General features: G+C 42.2%; 1 protein-coding gene across 5 annotated transcripts in view; it reads left to right on the plus strand.

Annotated features, from left to right (window-relative positions):
• Window positions 1–17112, plus strand: part of DACH2 (dachshund family transcription factor 2) — a 302374-nt gene that overhangs the window by 273606 nt on the left and 11656 nt on the right. For all 5 annotated transcript variants that reach the window (XM_035113841.2, XM_060270328.1, XM_035113842.2 and 2 more), the window contains 3 exons: window positions 12415–12560; window positions 14216–14363; window positions 16729–16872. In XM_035113841.2, the coding sequence (XP_034969732.1) occupies window positions 12415–12560; window positions 14216–14363; window positions 16729–16872 (438 nt within the window). The remainder of the gene's footprint in view (window positions 1–12414; window positions 12561–14215; window positions 14364–16728; window positions 16873–17112) is intronic.

Below are 17112 nucleotides of genomic sequence, written 5' to 3' on the forward strand. Positions count from 1 at the left end.
AACTCAAGATTCTTTAGAATTCTCTCCCCCACCCCACCCCACTCCGCATTGGCAAGTTTCACCTACCCATGATAGTGAGAAACAAACAAACAAAAATGTTATTTAATGTGTGTGTGGGGGGGAGAGACTTCATGGGAAGTTTGGGTATTGGAAAGGGAGAAGTTTCATATAAATAGGTTTGCGAAGCTTATAGGCACATAGGAATCTGACTTAGGTCAGTTTGTCCTTCTGTACTCATATTGTATAGATGGGCAACCTGCAAGACTAAACCGCCCGCCCTTATTTTAAGGGGTGGGGAAGGGGCAAAAAAATGGGAGGAAAGAGAAAAGGGGATGGATGAGACAGAGAAACGAAGAGGGAGAATGGGTGGTTGAGCAGGAGAAGGAGAAGGGGAAAGAGGTTGACATTAGGGAAAGGCAGTGAGAAAATAGCAGAGGGGGGGGAAGTGGCAGAAAGTGGAAGGTGGGGAAAGGGGGTGACAGAGACATGGAGACCCAGAGGGTGACCTGATGCCACTTCTAGTACGTAGCCTCTGAGAGATTATCTCTGGGGGAATGTGCCCCATAGCAGTTGCTACCCCCAACCCTGCCCACAGTACTATCTACTCTGACAGGCAGCACCATTTCCTGGAGAAATAATCTGGAGATTCTTTTCTACAGGTGCACCTGTTGTTTATTTGTGGCTCATCTATGTAGGTTGTCATTGGGGGCTACAGGTTTGCTGGTGGGCTGTTGGTTTTTCCTTTACAGCAGGGACAACAGCAACTGTCAGTCCCTCTTGTAATTCTCTTATTAGTAAATTCTGGATTACTTGGAGGTGTTATAATTGATGGTGGATTAGGGTGTGTGTGTGTGTAGAAGAGCTGTTGCCCAGAAATGCTTTTCAGTGGGTTTTATGGTATTTATATCAGCTTTCAGTCCACGTACTGCATGATTATTTTAAGTTTTTTAAATAGTTCCATCGTCCCTAAAGACTGAATGTTTTGACTTGGTTGTTTCTGTGGCTTTGCTGATCCGAGCTCCTTACCAACCAAATTAACTGTGTTTCTCCCCAAATTCTTATCCATGTTTGCCATATATTTCTTGCCTCTGAGTAGGTTAGCTGTTCCCTCTCACCATGAAGATTTAAGTCCAAATTAGTTTTTTGAACACACACACACACACACAAAACTGTTGACAGGAACTTATGGCACCAAAGTATATTTTAAACATGTACCCAGTTATAAATAAGTATAATCTTCAGTGTTATTAATGGGAGCTTCATGCAGGTAAATGTCACGACTGTATAAATTACCTAGGTATCATTGTTAACAAGTATACTGGCATAATTCTGCGTTGCAGGGTAATCTTTGTGCTATTGTACTGATATTTTCTAAGTGACTGTTTGTTTAAAACACCTTTGATAAGAATAGCTCTGTAAAACAGTGTGTGTGTGTGTGTGTGTGTGCGCGCACACACACACACACACACACACACACGGATGCACCACTCTATTCCCAGACCATGTCAGTTTTGCCTGTGTTCATTGATAAGGCCATTCTGTCCTGTTTCTGCATCAATCAGTCAATCTGAAACTAAAGAGAACAAACATACACACAAAGATTTACATTATTATTTACAAAATACACATGTTTTACATGCATTGTATTCTAATATTAAGGATGAAAGAATCTGTCACAGAGCTTTAAATTCTGAAGTGAGCCTGTGCTTTCAGTTGGCCAATTGTTTAGGAAAATGCAAATTAGATAAGTTCATCTTTAAATGTGAGCTGCATCAAATTTCTCTCCCATCCCCATCTAAAACACACATATTGGTGTGGACTTTATACTAAATTTACACATTTTTTCTCCACACATTTTATCCTAAAAGTGCAGTTTTATTGTCCTTTTTTTTTAGCAGAGAACTCTATTGCAGCATAGGCAGAAGTGCGAAAAACAAAATATAACTGCATTCTAATCTATGTATTAGGCTAAGAACTGCAGATCAGCTGTGCTTGAAATACAGATTGAACAAAATCCTCACAACCAGTAGGTTGAAAGTTGCAGTTGATACCTGTACAGAAAAGAACCTATTGATTTGAATGAATAGACAAACACTTCAAATGATACCATTGTTTTTTCCCTTCCTGCCTCTTATGCCTGGACATGCATCCTGCAACACCCGTTTGTTGTCTCATGTTTCCTTAAAACCCCTTCTTCAAAACCCACCTTTCCCGTGAAGTCTTTAGCACAACCCTTGAGCCCTCATATTGTACTGTAACTAAGGGGCAGACACATGTGTAGCTTATGGGTTTTTAACAAAATTGAAATAAACGAATAGCTAGTGTGAGAGAGGACAAGTCAGACAAGTCACTTTGCCCTACTATACTCCTGATGGGCAGAACCAAGTATGTGCAACTTTAAAAATCACCTCTTCATCCTGTTTTCTTTCCTCTTCTTCCTCTCATCATTCCCTTTTTTATAGAATTTTAGATTGTAAGTATCTTGGGGCAGATATTTGCTTTCCTGTTTGTCTGTAAAAAAAACAATGTTGTGCATACCTATGGCTTTCAATAATAGATGGCGGTGCAACTAAGCTTAACTGGCAAATAAGGTAATCTACAAGTTAGCTGTCTTTTTCATTTGATGCTTTTTGCAATGCTTCTGGGATGCCCTAGAAATGTTCCTTAAGCACCTTATCACAAATTGGACCACTGGAGGAGGTGGAAGGCACCACGGCACCAGGAAATATAAATCATACCGTTAAAACGATCCCAAAGTTTGATTTAACACTCAGCAACCAGATTAATCAGCTACTCCTCAAATTGCATTCATTTTGACCCCTTTGCGCATTCAGAGGGTGTAATTAAGAAAAACAGCCGGGACTTTAAATTTGGCACTTGAATTGCAAGGTTAAAGCAGTAAATTTGGGGTGGCTTGACTTCTGCCAGGTTAGAAGGAGGCATCCCTCTTTCTCACTGATGAAAAGAACGACTCACCTCCTGGCAGAGAGGCAATGAAAGCAGAAGCAGTGGACGAGGGAGGAGGTTGCAGCGCTAGTAAGTCATCGAAGGTAGATAGCCTTGTCCTTGAAGACTTGAAAATGGATGTGAAATTTCATGGAATCACAGAGGTGGAATCAGGGTGGAATGCGGATTTCCATCAGACTTTTTTTTTTTAAGGTAAGTCTCATGATAGCAAGATCTGATAACTGTAATGAGCAGGGGCGGATTAAGACAGGTCCAACTATGTTTAAGAGCAACAACAAAAAATATTATTTTAACATAAAATGATGCTGTACTGTTTTTAATATTCAGTTGGAAGCTGCCCAGAGTGGCTGGGGAAGCCCAGCCAGATGGGTGGGGTATAAATAAATTATTATTATTATTATTATTATTATTATTATTATTATTATTGACAATTAAAATAGAAAATAATAAAGTGGGTTAGGTTGGGTGTAGTCTGCAATTGATCTGAACTGGACTTCAGCTGCCACTGGTGCTGTTTGGCAGTTTATGGACTGAACTAACTAATGAATTCAACCAAAGCTAGTGATCTCCTAAGGCTAAGCATACCCTCACCCAGCTAATTCCATCTACTCTATTCCCTCTCCCTCTTCTGAGTAGCATAGCGGGTGGGGGCAAGGAAGAGGGCAGTTCTGCCCCACATGACCCATAATCTCCAGATTCTCAGTTTTCATTTTATTAAAAGTAAAGAGTATGTTCCTAGCATTTTTCTAACTTGAGATATGAGGCAAAATGTACAGGCACAAACATTTCACATTTTTGTGAGAAACTATCCTGTTCCATTCCCCTTTCAGCACCCTCCAAAAAAAGTATATTGTTCCAGAGCCCTGTGCTCTCGACTGTCAGCTGTCTGTTGTCTGTGCTCTGGTAAACTTGTAAGTTGGATTGTAAATGCAATTTGTATTAAATGTAGTATATGTGGGGCTGCCTTTGAAGATGGTTTAGCTCAGGCATTCCCAAACTGCGGCCCTCCAGATGTTTTCGCCTACAACTCCCATGATCCCTAGCTAACAGGACCAGTGGTCGGGGAAGATAGGAATTGTAGTCCCTGACCACTGGTTCTCTTAGCTAGGGATCATGAGAGTTGTAGGCCAAAACATCTGGAGGGCCGCAGTTTGGGGATGCCTGGACTAGATGATCAGGGTTCCTTTCAACTCTACAGTTCTATGTTTCTAGGTAATCTCTCTCCCCACCCACCCCACCTCTCCAAACACAAGCCCCGATTACAGTTAATCCTATATAATAATGTCCAAGTTGTCCCTGCGTCCAGTTGTCCCGTGTGTCCCTGGGGTACTGCGCATGGGCCCCAGGGACACAGGGATTGGACGGAGAGACAACAGCCAACCGCCGCTCCGCCAACCGCCGCTCCGAAGCCCAGTCTCATGCTGGAGGCGGCGGGGGAAAGAAGCGCTACCCCGGCAGCCTTGCCGCGCACCGCCGGCATGGGACGGCGCTTCCTCGGCGAACACAAGCAGGCAGACAGCCCGCCTGCTTGCTTCCCCGAGGAAGCCGAAGCGGCAGCGGGCGCTGAGGGAAGCCGGCTTTGGCTTGGCGGCGGCGGGAAGAAGGGGAGGAATTCCTCCCCTTTTTCCCGCCGCCGCCAAGCCAGTCCCTGAGCCGAAGTGCGGCGCGGCGGGGGCTTTTCGCCGTTTGCCTTCCCGGAGCGAAGGGGGAGGCAAACTGCGAAAAGCACCCGCCGCGCCGCACTTCGGCTCAGGGACTGGCTTGGCGTGTGCGGCGAGGTGGCGGGGGGAGGAGAAGCGCTCCTCCCCCCCCGCCGCCTCGGCACGCAGCACCGACATGGGACGGGGCTTCGGAGACCTTCTCCGAAGCCCCGTCTCATGCGGGAGGTGCGCTGTGAGGCGGCGGGGGGGAGAAGTGCTCCTCCCCCCCCCCCGCCGCCTCACCACGCAGCGCCGACATGGGACGGGGCTTCGGAGACCTTCTCCGAAGCCCCGTCTCATGCGGGAGGTGCCCGGCGAGGCGGCGGGGGGGGGAGAGAAGCGCTCCTCCCCCCCCGCCGCCTCGGCACGCAGCGCCGGCATGGGGCGGAGTTTCGTAGAAGGTCTCCGAAGCCCCGTCTCATGCGGGAGGTGCGCGGCGGGGGGGCGGGAGAAGTGCTTCTCTCCCCCCCACCGCCTCGCCGCGCACCTCCCGCATGAGACGGGGCTTCGGAGACCTCTGAAGCTCCGTCCCATGCTGGCGCTGCACGACAGCAGTGTTCTAGCGCCCGTTTTTAAACGGGCTGAATTCCACTAGTTATACAATATTCAAGCAAAACAAATGTTTCTGGTTTGGGACACCAGGAGCCATGTTCTGCCAACAGGTGGTTTGGACCAATGTGATATTCCTGCCCTGATTCCTGATAAGGGCAGGCAGCCCCACAAGTGATGCACTTCTATTGATGGCCTTGACCATATGAAGCATAGCTTAGCCCTTAGGCCAAAGTTTTACCTAAGGCCAAGTAGACATGCATCAGTATTGTGCACACAGCATCCACTCAAATGAACATCTCCACTAATTTCTGTGAAAGAGGGTAGTTCTTTGACGTGCACATTGAGATGAGCCAATGGAGCTGGCCTCAATGGGAAGTATTTGTTCAGGCCAGCTCCAAACATTACACTCATCTTGTGATGTGTGATGTTCACATGGGATGCACTTGCTCAGTTGCAGTCTTGATCACATCCAGGTGGCTTGTGTCTCCCACTTCCCACCTCAGGAATTCCCTGATTGTTTGTCATGCTTCCTATTCTCCTGGCACAGGAGCAAAGTTTATATTAAAGAATACAATTCGTCTCTCATAATATTAGAACTCAAGACCATACGATGAAGCTGCATGCTGGCAGATTAAAGACAAGAAAAAAGAAAAATAATTGTTCACACAGCACATAGTTAAGTTGTGGAATGAACTCCCCAAAGAGGCAGTGATAGCCACCAACGTGGATGGCTTTAATGAGGGTTAGACAAACTGATGGACGATAAGGCTGTCAGTGGTTACTAGCCATGATAGCAATGTTCTGCCTCCACTCTCGGAAGTAGCAAGCCTCTGGATACCAGTTTCACGGGGATTACCAGTGGCGAGAGCACTGTAGCACTCAGGTCCTACATGCCAGCTTCCAATAGGCAGTGTGTTAATAGGATGCTGAATTAGGTGGGTCTTTGGCCTGATCCAGCAGGGGTTTTCTCGTGTTCTTAATATAGCTTCCCTGCCTAACCCTGCCTCCCCTTCTTTCTGTTCTTTCCACTTTGTTGAATTTTAGGTTGCAAGTTCCATGGGGCATGAACTTATCATCTTGTACCTCTTGTAAAGTGCCATGCACACTGATGGTGCTATATAAAATGATGGTGATGATACTATATAAGATTATGATGATGATGATACATTCAGTTCTGCTTGGGAGGAAGTTATTTGTCTGCCGGAACAGATTGTGCAGTGGCCAGAATGGAAGATAATCTAGCCCTCTTTTTGTCTGTGTCGTTATCAGTCAAAAGCACGGGCACATAGGGAGGTAGTCAGTAGTCTGCTTAAGCAGATTGGCCAAATTAGTTAAGAGCAGACATTATGGAAAGAGAAATCAAAACTTCTATTACAATACTACCAGTGGTGTCTGGTGCCCATTGGGACGGATAGCGTAAAAGCATGGAGTCCAAACAGTAGTTGGAACTAGAACCAGTGACAGGCAGAATCAATTAATTTTAGTTTTCTCCCAGTCCTCCTTCTTTCTGAGTTCTTTACTGAGGCTAAGAAGGAGGAAGCTGATAGGCAGTGCTTCCCTCTGACTGAATGTAAGTTAGAAGGCAGACACCTGGGGGCTGGCTGAAGGCAGCCTGAGGTGGGTGGGACAGTTCCCCCTTAGCCCTAATGGAGTAGTCTCCACTGAATACTACTAATGGGAGATACATTTCTACAATGCAATTATATCTATATCTATATCTATCTATATATTAGAAAAGCTATCATGTTCAACTATGGAGGGGGGAGGAGCATTGGTGTAGCATGGTTGCTGGTGCCCGGGGCAGGTTGGGGGCAGAGTGTAGAGGGTGAACGGAGCCTGCTGTGTGAGCCCTCACCACTGACACCACCAGAGCAATGCCAGTCCCAGATGTGAGGCTGGGATCTGATCTGAATGATTCACCCATCTTATTAAGTGTGTGCGCATTTGTGGTGACAGTGTTAATAAGATGACATTTGTCATGGTAGTATTGAACCATCATGGTCAATGGCATTTTACAGAGTAATAAGAAAAGGCTATGTTCCTGTCCCAGTGCATGGGAGGCAAGGGAGGGATGGGAAGAAGATGGGTGAGAGGTTAAACAGAAGAACTTAGTTTGGTACAATTACACCAGGGTGGAAAGCCTTTTGCACTCCAAATGTTGTTGCACACTTGACTCCCATTAGCCTTATCCAGCATGGCCAATGGGCAGGAATGATGGGGAATAGTATTCCAGCAACTCCTGTAGCACCACAGGTTGCGCACTAATGAATTAGACATAGGGCACATCTGTGCTAACCATTTAAAGCACTAACATGGCTTCCCCCAAAGAAACCCAGCAATTGTAGTTTCTTAAGGGAGAGAGCCACTGTTTCCCTCACAGAGCTACAATTTCCAGAGTACCAGTGAAAGATGGATTGATGGTTATACCACTCTGGAAATTGTAGCTCTGTGAGAGGAGTAGGGGTTTTCTAACAATTCTCAGCACACTTAACAAACTGCAATTCCCAGGTTTCTTTGGGGGAAGCCATGACTGTTGGTTTGATACTGCTTTAAATGGATAGGAAGCAACTTGCTGTTGACTGGAATTGAAATGTTTTGATGAATTAGATCCAGTGGAAACTCTTCCACTAGGGCTACTGGGGCACAGCCCTGCCAAAGATAACATCCAGTGTGTGTGTGTGTGTGTGTGTGTGTGTGTGTGTGTGTGTGTGTGTCCCAAATCTCAAAGCTGCACATGCAATAACCAGTTACATCCCCAAGGACAAAAGGAATGTTTTCCTTTACACAACAGTAGCGGCTAGATTATTATTGGTTAAAAATTGGAAAACAGAAAAAAATACCAGAAATATTGGAATGGCAAGCTAAAATCTGAGAATTTGTTGAGATGGCAAAATTAACGGCAACAATTAGAGGCTATTCCAACCAAAAAATTTACAAAGAGTGGGAGTGCATAAAGGAATACATGGAAAGATTTGGTTTTGGAGCTTAAATTTAATATGCAATAGGTAAAATGTGCAAGGATACAAGACGATATATGGAACAACAAATACAAACTTTTGTTAACACAACGAGAAACAATATTAGGTAGAGATGATTGCACATGGGTGAAGGGAAGGAACGGGGGGGGAGGGAGGGAGGTATAGGGCAGCATTTGGGAAATTGTTAAAGATATATACAGTATGTGATTTAAGAGGTTAAGAACAAGGAGTTAAAAGAAGGAGATTAACATGAATGAAAAGCAAAGTCATGTTCTTGTTTATATTATGGTTTATTTTTGTTGTAAAATCCTCTGATGTAAAGAGTGTACAATTTTTTTAAAAAAATTAAATTTAAAACTTTTAAAAAAAAATCTCAAAGTTACACATGCTTGTATGACAAACAAGCTCTATAAAAGCAGTCTTCCCTTTGCCTCAATAAATGCTATGTTGCTTGTGCCCTTGCTTAGGTCCTAGTTTTATTTCCTGTTTATTCTGCCACCCCATGGGTGGCAGCTTTCAATGTATACATTGTGAATAGTGGGTGTTAAAATTCAAACACACACATCAAAGCCTTTGTATTCCACCCACAAAGAGAGTGACCTGTTTAGGGACATTCAACACTTATTCTTGCTGTTGGGATCATCATCACTTTGCCAATTAAGATTTTTATTTTTATGTCTTTAACAAATTAACAAATACGGTTCTACTCCCTCCATGTGCTTCTGTTGAAGGTAGCCCTAAAGGGGGGGCACCATTCAGATGTGAAGATCTATTACAAGATTGAAATAGATTTCTAATGCTTATATCATTCATCTTCGCAGTGTGTGATTTCAATCAGGAGGAGAAAATGATGAATTGTTTGACAGGGGTTCTTTTCTCCCCACCCCCCTCTCCCTTTCCCACCCATAGACGCTAAACCATAATATGCTTCCCCATGTCTTTTCCTAGCTATTACGGACTTTAACATGCAATGTGACCTTGGTTGGCAAACCATGTTTGGTTAGCACAAAAACTTAATCATAAGAAGTCATAAGTAGAATCCTTCTTCTTTACTGCCCCTTTTTTCGGGGACTTGGAAATTTATGGCTTGTGGGACAGGTAGGATATGAACAATGGGGCAAATGGAGTGCAGGGTTATCTCATCTGTGTGAAAACCGCGGGTAGAAATCGATGTGACCTCTGCTAGGCTGTCATCCCAGTCTCCACCCTCCGTCTCCTATTTGTCTTTTGGTGGGGAGCTTAGATCTGGATGCTGTCTCCCTGTGTCTCTCTTGGGCCAGATTATCAAAATGAATCATTGCCTGCATAGCTCTTATATTTCTATTTATTTTCCTGCTGTTGACTAGCTCGGGTGAAATATGATTTCTTTTTGCATTTGATCCTCACTGCAGCCAGCAGCACCTAATTTAGCCATGTCTATCTCTTTAAAGAAGACTAATGCCATTTTGAAACTTCAATCTACTCTACAGCAACATTACTAACCATAGACGGTGTGCCCTGTCTCTGCAGTCAATATGAATTTTCCTTTTGGCCATTTTAATAGCATTACTTTCCCCCACCCTCCCATGCCCCCCCTTCCCAAGCAGTTGAGGTTTCTAGATTGTTTTAAGCAGTTTATCCACAATTCATTCATTGCGCTCTCTCTCTCACCCGCTCGCTTGCTCTCCCCCTCTGTCTTTCCCTCCGCCTCTCCAAGATACATTTAGTTTACCTTGCTTCACAGAGGAGTGGTTTTGGGCACAAACAATTAATTTTAATGACTTGACCCTGCATATGAAATATTTGAGCATGAGAAATGGTATGTAGTCTTTGACTTGGGAATAACTTGTTTTAAGTGTGTAACCAGAGGATAGGGTTGGAGAGAATAGCAGAAAGATTGATCATACCTTCTCATAAAATATTAACTGAACTGATTTGCTGAGAAGACAGAATCTTATTAGAAACTCTGAGAAATAATCAGATAATAATATTGATAGCGATAATGACAGTAATAATAATAATAATAATAATAATAATAATAATAATAATAATAATAATGTCATGCATAGGAAATGGAAGAAATGGGAAATTACAAAGCAAGAATATACACCAGGCATCCCCAAACTGCGGCCCTCCAGATGTTTTGGCCTACAATTCCCATGATCCCTAGCTAACAGGACCAGTGGTCAGGGAAGATGGGAATTGTAGCCCTAAACATCTGGAGGGCCAAAGTTTGGGGATGCCTGGTGTACACGAGTAGCCAACACTTACAGGGAGAAGGTCAGCTTGTTTCTTCCTTCTCCAGAGGGTAGGACCCAATGCCTTGAAGTTACAAGAAAATAGTTTCTGACTTAACATCAGGAGGAGCTTTCTGACAAGAAGAGCTGTTTGACAATCGAAGGTGGTGGGCTCTTCTTCATTGAAGGTTTTTAAGCAGAGTTTGGATGGTCATCTCTCATAGCTGCTTTAGCTGAGATTCCTCCATTTTAGGGGGTTGGACTAGATGACCCCTCAGGATCCCTTCCAGCTCTACAATTCTATGATTCTATAAACTTCACTCCTAAAATCTGTGCACCCTGCCTCAGATCCTGGAGAATCATTGCTAGAATTTATTATTAGTATTATTATTATAGCACTTAATGCCGAAATAGGTTTCTAAGTGGTTTACATGAATAAAAACAAATTACGCAAACATTAAAACACAGAGATGCATAATAAAATGCATACTGAGCGATCCTATTAATATATTAACATATAACACCTAGAGTTAAAATATGAAATAAAGCAATCCTATAAATACGAGGATGCATGGATCAGTGGTCTGACTTCACATGGCTGTATGGCACCTTCATACAGGACACAGAGCTGTCCACCCATTACTAATTTCTGAACTTGCACAGTGTGGTTACAGAGTACACACAGCCCCAAATTTCCATTGTTACATGATCACTGAGTATCGCAAAGGGGATTAAAAAGAATTAAGCATTGAATTCATCCATCCATCAAAAAGGGCAATGGAGCAAAAATCAGATTTCTTTTAATCCTTTTTAAATCAGCAAGAGTGAAACAATATGACCAACGAAAAGCAAAAAATGTCTCTCAACACAGTGAAGATTGTGCACAATCTTTGTTTTATGTAAAGGCCAGCAGTTTTGACTGTATTTTAAACATTACACTATTATAGTTAGTATTATACCTGTTGTTAGAACCAAATTACTTCTCATTACTCCATTCTGTTTGTTGCTTCGTTTATTTAAGACAAAGAAGTCCCCAGGTCAAAAAAAAAAAAAGCTATCTCATTTCTTTCCTTTCTATAATTGTTCCTTTCTGGAACTGCAAGATGACCTCCTTTGATTAGATTTTGATTTGATTTATTGTATTTCTATGCAATTTCTAAAATAATTAGCAAATTATTAGTAAACAATTACAATGTAGAAAACAATCTAAATATCACAATTACAGCAAAGGTCATAGTGTATAACAGATATATTGTTGTTGTTGTTTAGTCGTTTAGTCATGTCCGACTCTTCGTGACCCCATGGACCATAGCACAGATATATTACATAATATATTATATATCATATTATGCAACAAATATTTATAATCTGTAAAACAATGTTAACAGCAAAATGGCAGCTACCGTAAATAAACAAGGTAAGCACTGTTCACAAACTCTCTCTCCACTCTTCCATAACTCCTAATATTTTACTCCATTCAGTTCATTAAAATACACATGGTGCCCATTGCCATACCAGCTCAGATAAATGCTGCATTGGCTGAGCTCCTCAGGTAGTGGGCCATGGCGGAGACTGTGAGGCTCTTGGGCCTATTGCCAATGGTAAGGTGAATATTGACTCCGAGTAGCCCACCCAGGTGCCATCGGTGAAGAACTCATTCCTGTGGCCCTTGATAATAATGAGATCCATTCCCACCTGAGAAAGTCCAAGATGATTCTGCCCTCCAGAGCAACTTTGGTTGATGGGCAGTTGTCCCTTTCCACCAGTGATTCAGCCTAACATTTCTCCCTGTTGAAATTCATTTTGTTAGTTTTGTGAGTCTGTTAAGGTCATCTTAAATCCTAATTCTGTCTTCTGTGGCATGAGCTACCCCTCCGAGTTTGGGAGCATCCCCTCGATTATTTAACCCAGGTCATTTTTAAAGATGTTGCCTCAGTTGCTCCCCAAGTAATAAGATGCTGATTAGTTGTAATCTGTTCCTTCTCTGTCGTGTCTTTACAGAAGAGATCCAGATTGGCATCCCAATAATGGCACCAACCCTAGAGAAGATCCAACTGGCTGGGCAGACTGTTCCTCCTGGTTTCCGTGCACCTTTTCTTTTTGCAGATGGATTGTCATCTGTAGAAACTTTATTAACCAACATACAGGTAAAATGCCCCAGTGATTATTCCACCTCCCACCCTGCATTGAGATGACAGAGACTCAGAATCAAATTATATTGGTATCAAATATTAACAGAAATAAGATAAATTATTGGTTATAAATGAGCAAGAGTTCCTCTAGTCTGTCTGATTATCTTAAAGAAGTGGTGTCCCCAAAGGACAACTGGCAACAGCTGCCCAGATGACTACACGGTATGATGACTATATGTCAAGTTCAGAAAAAGTCAGAAATTAGCAGTTTGGATAATGAAAACTTGGGAACAAGTATACAGTACATGTAAAAAGAACAAATGTAATCAGAGCCAGGGAAGGGAGGCAAATAAGATAATACATTCTCAGAGAAATTGAGTTTATTTTGTATTGGAATAATAATACAGAGGCTGTAGTAAACCCATATGCCTTATTATATGAAAGATGTGCTCATGTATAAGAGGTCAGATATGTGGGAAGGATAAATCTCTATTATCTATAATATAGTTGGGATTTGAGAACTTTGTTTTATGGTGGGGAATTTGGATTCAGTTTCAATCAACTATTTGTTGATCTCAGAATCACATTTGATTTTAACGTGAATTGTGAAAAGTAGAAAGTTTGTGTGTGATAATACATTTTATTACAAATGTTATAAGCTTGCAAGCACTTCAACCTAACTTTTTACCTTTTGCTTTTTTGTCATTTGTTTTCTTAGCTATCTTGAGGATCTTATAGTCAAAAAGCTTGATGGAAATCATTTAAATAAATCAACTAACAAATACTTCTTCTCCTTAGAATGCATATGCCGGATTATTTATGGATCATCTGCCAACATCCACTTGTCCTTCATTCATCAATAGATTTTAGCAATGAGATTCAGCTGATACATACAATTCCACTATATTTGAATGCCCTCAACCAATGGAGTTCTTACACACAAGGGACTTCAGGCACACACGGGTATCACCACCTTCAAAATCTTCCACAAGTATTTCAGACTGAGAACTCCAAACAATGTATGCAAGTTCTGAAATAAATGAGGAAGCCCCTAAATTGGAAGAAGACTGACGCATGAGCATTAGATGGAGCATGATTAAGCCATTGCTGCTGAATCTTCTCCCACAAAAACCATTTGGTCCTAAAATACATTTATTTTTCCAGTAACACAAATCTTTGGGTGAATCCAGTATTTGCTGAAATTGGGAGTGTTTGTGCTAAGATAATAGTGGGAATCTGTGTTAGTTAATGGTGCAGTCTTTCTAAGCCTGGAACCCTTCATATGCTTTGGAATACAGCTTCCATCAGCCTGAACTAGCATGGTCAATGGTAAGGAAAGATTTGAGTTTCAGACCAAAACATATTGAGGGCACCAGATTGAGAAAGACTGCTATATTGTATTGCACTGATGTATGAGACTGGAAATTGGGGTGTGCATTAACCAGAGCCTGGATCTGTAGTAAAGCATTTGTGTCCTGCAGACTCTGAACGGGATTGTTCATCCAGATGTCATCCAACAATAATGTCAACTACTAGATTCACCAGAATTGTGATCATGTCGACAAGGCAAAAAATAAAACAGCACCCATTGTTCCCTCGCCTGAGCTCAGCCCTACCATTCCATTAAAAAGTTGTTTTCAGGATCGGTTTGTGTGCAACTGTTTTAACAGGGGTTGCTGAAAGTTGCTGTAGATAATGCTCGAGTGCAGGAGAAACAGATCCAGCAGGATAAGAAAGAGTTGAAGATGGAGCTGTGCAGGGAGAGAGAACTGAGAGAGAGTCTGGAGAGGCAACTCACTGCTGAGCTGCAAAACAGAGGTAAGCCAAAAGAAAAACTGATTTCTGGCACACTGCTCCCTATGGTTAGACGCCTTCCTCCTTCCTACCCACCAAGCCTTCATCTAAACCTAATTCACCATGGCCTCACCTCCTCTATATGTGCTCTTACTATATCACAGAGGGAAACAGGGAGAGGCTGCCAGAGGGAAACTTGAGAACAACAGGAGAAGAGAACTGTTGCCTTCATATCTTGTTTGTGGACTTTCCAGGGGCATCTGGTTGGTCACTGTGAGAAACAGGATGCTGGACTAGATAGGCCTTTGGACTGGTCAAGCTGGGCTCCTCTTAAATTTTTATGACATTGATGACATCTTTGGGTCAAAACATAGGAAACCTGTGATCGGATCTCCTGCTGTGCTTTCCACCACTGTTTTGGAGCAACTTTGATGGGCTCTGGTTTTGAATAGACTGTAGAGTTTCCCAAACTTGGGTCTCCAGTTGTTGTTGGACTACAACTCCCATCATCCCTAGCTAGCAGGACCAGTGGCCAGGGGTAAGGGGAACTATGTTCTATGTCATTATTCTGTTCAGGTGCAACTTTGTAGTGCTCACCTTCTATAATGGGAGCAAATATAACCATAAACCAATGCTGCACTGTAACTGGATTGTAGCAACTTGCTCTGATTAGGGTCACTTGTCTGTTCAATGCACAAATTGATCTTTATTCATTTACTTACGGCACTTACTCCTAGTGGAAGCACTTTCACTGCTGACCAACACTGCTGAAGTTAATGGGGCAGTGTTGGTCAGCAGTGAAAGTATTTGCACATTACATCTCCTTAAGAAATTATTGGGCTTGGGTAGCAATCTTTATTGAGGTCATATAGCTTACATATGCCCCAGATTCATGTTCACATTTATTCACCAGCAGTATTTGTTCATATTTAATCCCTCACATTCAGCTTACCTATAAAGAGCATGGAATTCGTAAATAGCAAACTGGTGTTTATTATCTATAACAATTGGGATTTTATGTCTGCTTATATAAACAAATTCATGCAAATAATCATTCAACAGCTTAATAATAGCCCATCGCTGATAGCCATTGATATGTAAGCTAAAAATTAATTTGGAATATAAAATTAAAATTTGAAGAAGATATTACCACAGACTTGCATTTCAAATGTGATGTACAGCTCACATTTCACTGGCTAAATATTTGAGGTTCATAGCAAATTGAGAGATTGTGATGAAATTCAGGTCACAAAAAGTAATTCAGCATCATGGCAGTGGGGTGGGGTGGGGTGGGGAATCAAAACTGTGGGTTGGATCCAGGCCTAGTGCTACGTAGAGTAGGCTATCATACTTTGAGAATATAATAGTTTATTCTCTTAAGCATGACAATGTAGATCCAACCCATTGTTTTGTCCCCCCCCCCCACAAAGAAAGTCCCATAGATTTCAGTGGGTCTACTCTAATTATCTAAAGTAAATCAAACCCTCTTGAGTTTTGCAAAAGCAGAACAAAAACCTCGAAGGTGTGCTTACCATTTTCAAATGGAAAGAAATTTGACATTCCAGATTCTGTCTTTGTTTTAATTGTATTATTATGGTTAAAAGTAGTACAGTATTACTATTACTGTTGTTTGTTTATTGTTGTTGCTAAACACGCTGCTCATGATTCATGGAAAGGCAGGATGTAATATTTTTAGATAGATAGTTAGTTAGATATAGATAGATCAGATAAATTTTCAAATGTGTAGCAAGCAGAATCACTATTACAGTGGTAGAAGAGTTTGGATTTGATATCCCGCTTTATCACTACCCGAAGGAGTCTCAAAGCGGCTAACAATCTCCTTTCCCCTCCTCCCCCACAACAAACACCCTGTGAGGTGGGTGGGGCTGAGAGACTTCAGAGAAGTGTGACTAGCCCAAGGTCACCCAGCAGCTGCATGTGGAGGAGCGGAGACACGAACCCGGTTCCCCAGATTACGAGTCTACTGCTCTTAACCACTACACCACACTGGCTCTCACAGTGGTACCTTGGGTTAAGAACTTAATTCATTCTGGAGGTCCATTATTAACCTGAAAATGTTCTTAACCTGAGGTACCACTTTAGCTAATGGGGCCTCCCGCTACCGCCACCGCCCGATTTCTGTTCTCATCCTGAAGCAAAGTTCTTGACCTGAGGTACTATTTCTGGGTTAGCGGAGTCTGTAACCTTAAGCGTCTGTAACCCAAGGTACCACTGTATCTAATTTTCAAGAATGTTTATATGGAGAAAGAGGGTGTAATAGTCTTGTAAACCAAAAGCAGAACTGGAATGTCAGCAGAGAAATATATTTGTTTTATATTCCCAGGGAAGGTCCCATTAATGCTTTCATAATTGTGTTTTCATCTTTCAGCAATAATTCAAAAGCGCTTGAAGAAAGAGAAGAAAGCCAAGAGAAAATTGCAAGAAGCTCTTGAGTTTGAATCAAAGAGGAGAGAGCAAGCGGAACAGGCACTTAAACAGGCAACATCAGGCGATAGTCTCAGGATGCTAAATGGTAATGTGTTAGTCGGGCATTGCTGGTGAATTCATTTATTTGTTCATTCATTTAAATCATATTATACTGCTTTTCAGGAGTACAACCGTCCAAAGCAGTTTATAAAGTGTGAAAAGATACAGTCTCGGTGAAGATTAATGCAGCACTACTTAAGAAGATCACAAGAGGAGAACATTTTAAAAGCCAGATAACTTCATCAGTCAAATTTGCAGAGCAATCCTAAATATATGAAGCCAGCAG

Source organism: Zootoca vivipara, chromosome Z (genome assembly GCF_963506605.1).
Source record: "Zootoca vivipara chromosome Z, rZooViv1.1, whole genome shotgun sequence".
NCBI classification, from domain to species: Eukaryota; Metazoa; Chordata; class Lepidosauria; order Squamata; family Lacertidae; genus Zootoca; species Zootoca vivipara.